A 10,401-nucleotide genomic window follows, 5' to 3' on the forward strand; every position below is an offset into this window, starting at 1 on the left:
TGGAAACGCATGCGCTTTTGGGCCATTCGCGTTTGTTCGACTATGCGAAATGGCCATGTTTTATGTCCATGTTCATGTGACAGAGTCGGGTTTTAAACTCCAAGTTAGTTCCGCTATAGGGGTCTGTAGGCAATACTGCTTTTTTAACTCCCGACATTAACTTTTAACATGGCAAAACCTATAAAACGCTAAATGTGATCAAAGTGAATGACACAGATATCATGAGTGATGTTAAAATCCATATCTTTCAAAAGTCGTCAAACAACAAACGCTTTTACTTTTGAACTTTAAGTTGACTGCAACCCAGCTAACAATTTGACGTATATAAGACGTCGATTTTTGGTTAATTTTTGGGGCTGGTTACGTTTTCTGAAAACGTTTATTTAACGTAAATGTGTGGACTCCAGTCTACGTAGAAACAACGAAAAAAACTACGTTCGCATAAACGTCCCTACTACGTATCTCCTCAACGTCGCTACTAAATCTGTCATTACAACGTTGATTTCCTACGTCGAAATAACGTGCCCCCGAACGTTCGTTTTACGTAAAAGTGTGGACTCCAGTCTACGTAGATACAACGAAATAAATTACGTCGAGTTAGACGTCAATGTTACGTATCTCCTCAACGTCGCTAGTAAATCTGTCATTACAACGTTGATTTCCTACGTCGAAATTACGTGCCCCCGAACGTTCGTTTTACGTAAAAGTGTGGACTCCAGTCTACGTAGATATACAACGAAATAAACCACGTTGGGTTAGACGTCATAGTTACGTTCTAGTCAACCCGTCATTTGAACGTTACACATCTTCGTCAAGATTACGTGCCCTCGAACGTTGGTTTTACGTCAATTTAGGGGCTTCAGTGAACGTAGATACAACGAAATAAACTACGTTCCAGTTACGTTTTTCCTTTAACGTCGCTACTAAGTCCGTCATACAACGTGGCATTTTTACGTCAAAATATCAAGTTCTATACGTTTCATTTACGTAGTTGGATCGACTGCCATAATAGACCGCCACCCAATGTTGCGTCACAGCGTGTGCTAAAAATGGTGACTTTGAAACGGTGGTAAATGCAGTTAATTAAATTAAAAGCCTGACCTCCCATCAACTTAGGACAAACTTAACCACACAAACTTGTCATCACATTTATTCTGAATCTGATGACATTAAAAAAATTGTTGAAGCAGAACTGCTGGAAAGTGAGTGGTCCAATTTCTACAAAAACAAATATGATTAGACATGGGCGATTTAAACCAAGCAACTGTTATCAGCCGTCAGCACATAAAGAGTTTTGTACCTTGTAAGTAGATCCACCCCGCTTGCGAGGTGAGTGCTTCAGATACTCGCTGATGTCCCTCTCAAGTCCTTTTACATCGGCCTGTTTGTGGGTTTTTAAACAGGCTTCTGCAATAAATATAGAATGTTGTAAGTTGCACTCAAAAATCTAACACTGCAATTCTAACTTTTATAATAGATATACACATGCTTTTTGGACAATAGGTAAATTAAACTATAGTTATAAAATATAATAGCATCAAATATAAAGAAATAAAATAACATAACAGCACAAACACCAGTTTAGAAAATAATTGTTTCACACATATTAAATGACTTACTTATTATAACTTTACACAGAACAAGGTGGCAAAATGCCCGCTTTCCCTTTCTTCCTCTGAAACTAAATTCAGACCAAACGCAATTATCTCCACACGCTTTCATTGCCCCTCTGGCCATCTCTGCTGCAGTGGACCCTCCCAATCTTCTCAAATATTTGATCTGCATTTGAATTATGCCATTATTTATACTAGGTGAAGTAAGGGGAATCCCTAAAAAAACTTAACATTTAAAATACAACAAATAATCTCTCTTTTTAAACAGTATCAAAAACCCAATAAGACTGACATTGTATAATAATCATAGGTTTACAAAAACTCCATCAAAAGCTAAGCAACATACCACTTCATTTCTATACTCTCTTGTAAGCAAACGTTCTTCCAACTCTAAAAGTTCATCCACAGAGATCGCTGGGTGTAGTTCTAACTCCTTTTCAGTTGAAGAACTTTGCTTGAGGAACGCATTTATTTCTTGAACATGTTCCAAAATTACATTCAGCTTTTCTGAACAAGAAAGTTTGGTTTACTAATCGCACGATTACAATATTAATTTGCTCAAAGCAATCTAGCTTACTTTCAAGCAAATTTTCCTCTTCGTCGTTTGGTCTGGATTGCTTACTTTCAAGCAAATTTTCCTTGTCATTTGGTCCTGGTTCTATTAAGTAAATAACAAAGTGGATGATAAAATGTTGTTTAACCACCAAAATACGTCTACTAAACAGACCTTTGTGAGTTGTTGGGAATACGTCTTCATCACCTAGAACATATTTATTCGATAAAAAAATATAAATATAAATAATAATGATCAATGCTAAATCCACTATAAAGGCAAAGTAACTCATTTGATGTTTTTTCGGCAAAATAAACTGGTTTATGAATGAATTATCAACACACCACACTTCTCATTAGACCACAAAGATTTTTTTTACGAGTTTTTGTTGTAAAGGTCTGTAAAAATGCCCTACTGATTGAACTACAAAAGCAGCTTACAAGTTTTCTCTGACCTTGTAAATTTTCAGTTGTTTTTCCTCCTTGTGTCACCTCCTTACTGTCACTATCAAGGTTCGATGTGTCTAATGCTAAAAAGCATTTTTTCGATGCCTTTTCGTAATTATCTTTTCAAATACATTAAAGTAAGACTGAATGTTTATCAAAATCAGTTTCTGTATAAATGTACCTGCATGACCTAGCTCTCTAAACTTATGTGTGGTCCAAGTTTCTGTGTCTGGTATTTCCTCCTTTCTAGCTTTTTGTCTTGCACCATTCTTTGGCCAAAAACATTTCTAAGATAAACAGTAAAAAAATGATCACTGTAAATCAATCGAACTACCAAATGTGTTCTACAACTTGGGTTTGCACCAAGTCTGCAAAACAATTTACTTGGTCTGGTTTTCTCCTTTCACTTGTAGGTTTTTGTAACAATATACACTGACTATACCTAACCTTAACATATACTTGTATTGGACCTTACTCATATTCTATGAGCTGATGACAGTATTAAAATTTAAGCATGTTGGGTTGTAATGTAACAATTATAACTTGGCTTTCCATTACAAAATAAACTTTGCAGTAGTCCTGTTAATACAACAATAAAAAACACACCAAATTTAACTTACTCCTGGAGAAATAACCCACGAGCTGTGAATGACTTCTACACTTTTCTCTTCCACAAATTCGACAATGAAATACATTTCTGCAAAATATTAGGTCATTATATTGTGGGCAAATGTATTTATGTCAAAAGAAACTACAGTCATGTACTTTATATGTCATGCAAAATAGCCATTAGAAGCTGTTTTTTAACACATTTAACACAAAAAGCTTGAACAAAATTTTGATCAAATGAAACAACTTTCATTCGTGTAACTAGTGGATTAACAACATACACCCCAATCATTTTTGAGTCACAAGGATATTTAAATAAACTTTGAGGATTAGGATATAATCGGCATAAATATTTAACGGAACTATCAGTGTCTCCACAAATCTTGCTTACTACATCCACACACATGACGTCTGATTTTCCAAAGTTAATGACAAAAGAGTTATTTGGTTCTTTGGTAGGTAGGTCACATATCACTTTACTTGAAAGTTTTCTGACAGAACTTTTTTCGTGTACACGTTTGACAACTTGTGCGATTGGATTCTTTCCTGATCTAACCATTTTTTTTAACCCTTGCAAAAAATTCTCAAATTTAAACCCACTGCAAGCATCTAGACCACCAAAGTGAATAGCATCCTCGGACAAGTGCAACAAGCTATGAATGTTGTACACCATGAACTCCTGGCCATACAAGGTTCTACAATTAGAGACAAAATCTCTCATCAGTGAACTTGCAATTGACGATTGTAACGAGACCAATGACGGAGATATCAAAATTGCCATTGCAATGCTAAGAGTCAAAAAATGATTGTACAATTTTTTGGGCAAAACTTTATGAAGCACAATTTTTCCAGTATATAACAAAAACTGTCGGAACTCAGTTGCTTTCCAGTGTTCTATTTCCTTTAATGTTCTTGGTTTTCTTGCAAATACAGAGGGTACAAAAGATTTGAGGTGGATCAGTTTTTCAGAAATTAAATTTATTTGTTGTACCCCTAGTCTAACATTTTTAGGGCCTCTAACCCATGTTACTAAAAGTTTTTTCATGACACCCAAGCACACTTGGTGCATATAATCAATAGGAAACTGTTTTACCATGTTGATAGGCAGGCCACAAAATGGAGATAAACTGTTGTGATGCTGTTTGTTTACTTGGCTACGAAAAGACTCATCAGTTCGTTCAACATAATTACATGTTTCTTGGTATGTCATGCGACCCACCCAAGTACCCTGTTGAGCACATTTGTCACATCCATAATACCCACAAAAAAGTTTTGTTCCTTTAACCATTGATCGTGCAGGAGCATCACAAACTACACTGTGGATCTTGCATGCAAAAGTAATACCCTTGTAAAAAATTCCATGTGTCAAAATATTATTCAGTTCTTGTATGAAATCTTCTAAAAAGTCCAAGTTCGATGGTTTAGATAATCCATATGTAAGACACACACAAAATACACATTTTAAGTTTACTATGCAACCAACTACAGGCCAAAAACAAGATTTGGAACTTTTGAACAAAGGCAAACCATCAATATTAAAAGCAAGTTCCAAGTGCTTAGGCAACATTTCTTTTTCTTCAAACACATCTAGTTGAGCAATAATCTTTTTTTGCAAGCCAAAATTGTAGTACTGCATTCCAGACTTGTTAGTAATGGAAATATTTGTTTGTGTCTGAAGAAGTGTCCGTGAACAGGATGGAACATCTTTAAAGAGCCCCGGCACCGGAAAATTATTTTTTAATATGTTGTTTGTCGTATTTTTATAAACACGATTTCAAATTTAAAACCACAAAAATCGATGTTACTAGTCAAATATTTATGTTTTAAATCTAAAAACACTGACACCTTGCGGATATTTTGTCACTTAGCTCAAACGCCATGTGACGTCACCTCGTACCAACTTGGTTTGGAGCTTGTTTGTAGTCGGTGGTTGTTAACGTTCTGCGACGCCAATTACGTTAGTTAGTTTAGGTATTTTGGTGTTTAAATGTTTTCATTTTTATACTCAAGTGTGAAAAAATGCCTGCAGTGTGTTCTTTGTATGGTTGCAATTCAAGAGGAAATCAAAAGGCCAGCAATATGACACTTTTTCGCTTTCCAAATATAAAGCGATTGCGGTCACCTTGGATTAAATTTGTTAACGTGAAAAAAGGGACCAGCGAAATACAGTGTTCTTTGTAGCCTACATTTCACAGATGAATGTTTCACAAATAAAATGCAGCAGACAGGGGTATGGCAAAAGTTCTGGTGTTAAAGCCAAATGCCATTCCATGTATTCATTAGAACAGTCTTCTTCAGCAAGAAATGGCATTGAGAGCAGCTGCAAGAAAAGTAGCACATGGTATGCTTTAATTAACTGTTTTCTGACATAATCTCATTTAACATTATAGTCTTTAATATTACCATTATGTCATACTAATTTAGTTTATTTTCATGCCATTTACTTGGTAATAACAAAAAAGTGTGGTTATGAAAAAAAGGTGTGATAATATCAATACATTTTCATTTGGGAACCACCCAATCTAAGCTATGAACCAAAATACATTGTGTGTAAAGGAAAACTTCTTTACCTCTTAAATGGTGTAACAGAAGTAAATTAACTGCAGATTTCCCTGGACACTCAGCTAAATTTAGTACATACACAATGATGGATGATGGATCTTTGCAACAATAAAATTGTTGCTATTAACCTTGTTAATGTATTCAGATGGTAATTTCATAATATTTTCTAGAGCAATGAAGTGGCAAACAGCAATGATATGGAAAAAGGATTCTTGGGATGCATTGAAAACATCACAAGCAAAGGATTGTTTATTAAAGCCTTTGTGACTGACAGGCATCCACAAATCATTAAATACATTAGTGAAGAATCGTCAGAAACAAAACATTATGTTTGGCATGTAGCTACAAGTATGATAGAAATAAAAGATGAGCATACACCGGTATATTTGTGTTTATGGTTTTCAATTCAGAAATCCAAAAGAAACTGACAGCACTTTCTAACAAAGCATGTTGCAAAGAGTTGGGACCTTGGGTGAAAAGCATATGCAACCACATGTATTGTTGTGCAGCAACATCACAAGGGAATTCACAACTTATAGTTGACAAGTGGCTGTCAGTCTGGCAACGTGACTCTGAAGTCTTCCCCAGCACCATTCAACAAATTTTCTGTAGGCAGTATACATGTAACGCATAGAGATTGCTGGTTGCATGTTAGTAGTTAGTACAGTAAAACTTACTCGTGACGGGTGTTAATTACCCTTATCAAGATTTCCCAATTGACGTTTAAATCGATAACATGCTGCTTCTAATACACGTTGAGACATGTAGATTCAAATCCAGGATATACTTTTATACAAAGCAGATTAGACTCGGAATATTCGTTGAACTTGGCTAACTGCTGTTGCACTTACTAATTTCATGGCAGCAAACGCATGATTTTCTCTCCTCCATTATCACATAGTTAATACATAAACACCTGCAATAATTCTGTTACGTGGAAAATACCTTTTGTCAACAACAAAACACCTACCTTTTTAAGCAAACAGTTGTTATTTATTGCTTAACTGTCAACTACGTATACTACGTTAGTTTTATCAGTTGTAAACAATAAAAAAATGTACGCATCAAAGCTAAAACAAGCAATAAAAACAACAGCTGATCAACGCCATTGTTAGAAGTTGGTACGATGTGACGTAACAATCGCTGCTACATATCAAACCAAGGTGTCGCTCGAGAGCTCATTGTTTGATTGAATATCTCGAAAACGAGAAATCATAGGACAAAAAAAATTAGTGATTCGGAATCCCTGATTTTTGGCAATTCTAAATATCTAAAATGTAGAAAAAGTCACATCGCCGCTGCCGGGGCCCTTTAACCTCTATTTGGGGACCATGCTTTTTAAATAACTTTAAAAGTTGGTCAACAGCATTATGTTTAACTTGATACTCAATAACCCACTGTTTTAGGTCATCCTCGAAATTAACTGAAAAATCACTGAAACACAAGGCAAGTGTTTCACTGCTATCAAGAACTTTATCAATACCTAAAGGACTATGAAGTATCTTACAAGTAGAAGTGGATGCTACGCCTTTACAGGAATGCTCAGCACACAGTTGTGAACCAGTTAGTGCATCACATACAAAATTTCGCTGCTGGTTTGCAAACAGTTCACTAGAAATATCTTCCACATTTTTGACACAATGCTCTTCACAGTCTGTTACATCGCCATCGTACATATTATTATGTTTTCTATGTTTCCCGCCAGTAGGCTTAACTCACTTGTACTTGTATGGCGCAATGTTGTGCAACCTGGTGACATTGTCTGTCACACATTTGGTGCTTATGATGTCACAACCTTGGCATTGTTTTACTGAAGTCCCAACTTGTAAGCGTGACTGCCTCGTGTTATTAGCGACTGGATGTTATAGAGGCAGCATGCTTTATCTAATTGACCGGTTATGTTTGTTTCTTTGCTAACGAATAGGAAATTTGTGCTAACTGAACTGTTGCCGGTCGTCCAATGTGTAATTTGTGCATTTCTGGCCCACGGATCCCACCGTCGTCAGCCAACTTGCTGTTTGCTGTAAATAACTGTATTTTTCCGGTAAGCCTTGTTGCTTAAAGTCTCGCAGTTCGTTACTAATCTGTTTTGGTGATGTTTATTGAATTTGATGCTGTATTTGCAGAACCTAAAATCTCTTGATCGCTTTGAATGTTACTGTGACTCTGGTCCTATAATAGTTCGGTAAGAGTCAACTGTACTGATAATTTCTCGTCTGTTTCCTTAACTAAATTAGTGCATATTTGCAGAAACCGCATTTGCCTTTGTGCTCGTCTTGCTGCTGAACCCTCGAGCGCCATCTCTGTCCTTAATTGCCTAAATAAAGAATTCGTTATTTTGGCTCTTGGTGCCTTGGAGTTGTTGAGCGCGAGGAAAGGCGCGTTGAGAACCGTTCTAGGAATATAAGCGATCGCCCCTGCTGTGCTGTCAAGGGCGCATAGAGTCACGCCCTCTACCGGTTAAAAGACAGCGCAACACAGTCCGTATTTTCGTCACTTTCAGAGGACAACATTTGCAAATCAACAGTTTTGCGCCGTTTTATCTCAGCACGCCTGCGTCTCATCCATAAACGCTTGTACGTTTTCCTACTCTCATTCATTTTTGTTTATAGGCCCTTATTATATGTTTTAATGTTGGTTACATCTAATAAAATATTAAAAAGACAGCGATTGAAAAAGATAAAAAAAACACACGACCCACCTGTAGCCTTCTAGATCCAAAAGACTAGCCTCGTGATATTTTTTGTTACAGTTGCCGGTGATGGCGCTAGACCTACCTTTTTAAAGGAGAATATCATCTTGCTAAAAAGTTTGATTGAGTTAAATGTATAATTTATTTATATATACCCAAATGGTAGTGACTCAAAAATTGCTTATTTCTCGAAGTGCTTATACCAACTGACTAACCATGAATCAGGCTGCAATAACAAGTAACAACCATAGGCGCCGAATAGGCGGTGGCGGCAAGGACGTTGGCGGCCATCGTGGATATTTTGGTTTGTTTGTAATAGTATGGTTCAAAACATCGTAAAATCTGAACGAAAATCAGGAACGATTTTGCTTTTAAACATGCGTGCGTCGTAAAAGCAACAAAACTTGACTTAAAACTTTAACCCGTTTTGGCTAGTACCTTGTTTATGACGGGATTAACACAATTGTTGCCAGTCCATGTTTAGCCATTATTGCGTAGAAAGCGATTGTTCTACAACAAATGGTTAATTTAGGTGATACAAAGAAACAACGTGACGAAACATTTTTAAGCGTTGCTAAACTAATGCTTTAGCAAAACGTTACAAATAAATATTATTTTAAAAATTTCCTTTCCTATGATTTTGACAAACGTTGCATTTTATTGGAAGTTAGTTGATCTTGTGGTTTCCTGCATTACTGACGTCACATGAAGTGTTTTACAAAAATGCAAGGTGGCGGACATAAAATGTGACGTCACTTGATGTGACGTCACTAATGCGTGCAACCACAAGTACTCAAATTCAAAGCCAAGTAAACTTTCCATAGAAATAACGTTTAATTCGCAATTACAACACGTTGCTGTAACGTTTATCATTGGCTTAGCAACGTTTAAAGAGATATTTCGTCAAGTTTAAATATTTAATACAACACATTTGCACTGTACACAACAACAGCCCAACATACACTGGCGACAATTGTGTGTTTGACGTCATAAACAAAGTACTAACCAAAACAAGTTGCAGTTTTCGGCCACGTTTTGTGGCTGTATCGCACGCACATTTGTTCAAAAGCAAAATTGTTCCCAATTTTCTTTAGATTTGACGATATTTCGTACGTTACCGCTACAAACTAAACAAAATATCCACGGTGGCCGCCACCGTGCTTCACAAATCCAAGGTGGCGGCGCCTATGTCGGCGCCTATGGTAAAAACTATCGGATAAAATACAACATGCAATACTTGCCGTCAACTTCAGAAAATGTAATGCGCAATTGTAACGTCATGAAATATTTTTTTATTGTCGAGTCTTTTGTAAATATGTTGCGCAAAATGCGCATTCGGTTTATAAATGCAAAATTTGGTGAAGATTGGGGAAATAATAAGCAAATGAGGGACGTGCATCGTCATGAAACCCAAAGGCACGACCGCTAAAACGTTAACGGTCAAAATGAGTTTGGTGCGAAATCTTTTTTCAATAAAAATCTATAGCAATTTGCCGAAAACGATTTCGATAGGCCGTCTCCGTTTTGTATCTAGTTTATAAATACAAAATTTGGTGACGATTGGGCAAATAATAAGAAAATGACGGACGTGCATCGTCATGAAACCCAAAGGCACGACCGCTAAAACGTTAACGGTCAAAATGAGTTTGGTGCGAAATCTTTTTTCAATAAAAATCTATAGCAATTTGCCGAAAACGATTTCGATAGGCCGTCTCCGTTTTGTATCTAGTTTATAAATACAAAATTTGGTGACGATTGGGCAAATAATAAGAAAATGACGGACGTGCATCGTCATGAAACCCAAAGGCACGACCGCTAAAACGTTAACGGTCAAAATGAGTTTGGTGCGAAATCTTTTTTCAATAAAAATCCATAGCAGTTTGCCGAAAACGATTTCGATAGGCCGTCTCCGTTTTGTATCTGGTT

The 10,401-nt window shown here is 36.5% G+C and overlaps 1 protein-coding gene and 2 long non-coding RNA genes across 7 annotated transcripts; 2 read left to right on the forward strand and 1 right to left on the reverse strand.

The window, feature by feature from the left end:
* Window positions 1-1,134: 1,134 nt before the first annotated feature.
* Window positions 1,135-8,553, reverse strand: LOC145237326 (uncharacterized). 5 transcript variants are annotated; one of them, XM_080100136.1, is made up of 10 exons: window positions 8,485-8,553; window positions 3,233-3,309; window positions 2,794-2,899; window positions 2,621-2,731; window positions 2,341-2,373; window positions 2,191-2,271; window positions 1,960-2,120; window positions 1,620-1,779; window positions 1,301-1,407; window positions 1,135-1,218 (listed from the first exon to the last, which is right to left on the reverse strand). In XM_080100136.1, exons 2-10 carry the CDS (start codon window positions 3,305-3,307, stop codon window positions 1,150-1,152), a joined length of 903 nt encoding a protein of 300 aa, XP_079956262.1. In that variant the 5' UTR covers window positions 3,308-3,309; window positions 8,485-8,553; the 3' UTR covers window positions 1,135-1,149. The 5 variants fall into 5 exon arrangements, with proteins under 5 accessions (XP_079956262.1, XP_079956260.1, XP_079956259.1 ...); XM_080100134.1 differs by lacking the exon at window positions 8,485-8,553 and adding an exon at window positions 4,566-5,012 and having other exon boundaries at window positions 2,621-2,695; XM_080100133.1 differs by lacking the exon at window positions 8,485-8,553 and adding an exon at window positions 4,566-5,012 and having other exon boundaries at window positions 2,191-2,265.
* On the forward strand, window positions 5,400-6,166 carry LOC145237330 (uncharacterized). Its single transcript, XR_013861989.1, has 2 exons — window positions 5,400-5,562; window positions 5,954-6,166. It is a non-coding gene; the product is annotated as an uncharacterized LOC145237330 (long non-coding RNA).
* On the forward strand, window positions 7,508-8,124 carry LOC145237331 (uncharacterized). Its single transcript, XR_013861990.1, has 2 exons — window positions 7,508-7,968; window positions 8,034-8,124. It is a non-coding gene; the product is annotated as an uncharacterized LOC145237331 (long non-coding RNA).
* Window positions 8,554-10,401: the final 1,848 nt, after the last annotated feature.

The sequence above is a fragment of the Phallusia mammillata genome, chromosome 7, assembly GCF_965637545.1.
Source record: "Phallusia mammillata chromosome 7, kaPhaMamm4.hap1.1, whole genome shotgun sequence".
Classification (NCBI taxonomy): Eukaryota; Metazoa; Chordata; class Ascidiacea; order Phlebobranchia; family Ascidiidae; genus Phallusia; species Phallusia mammillata.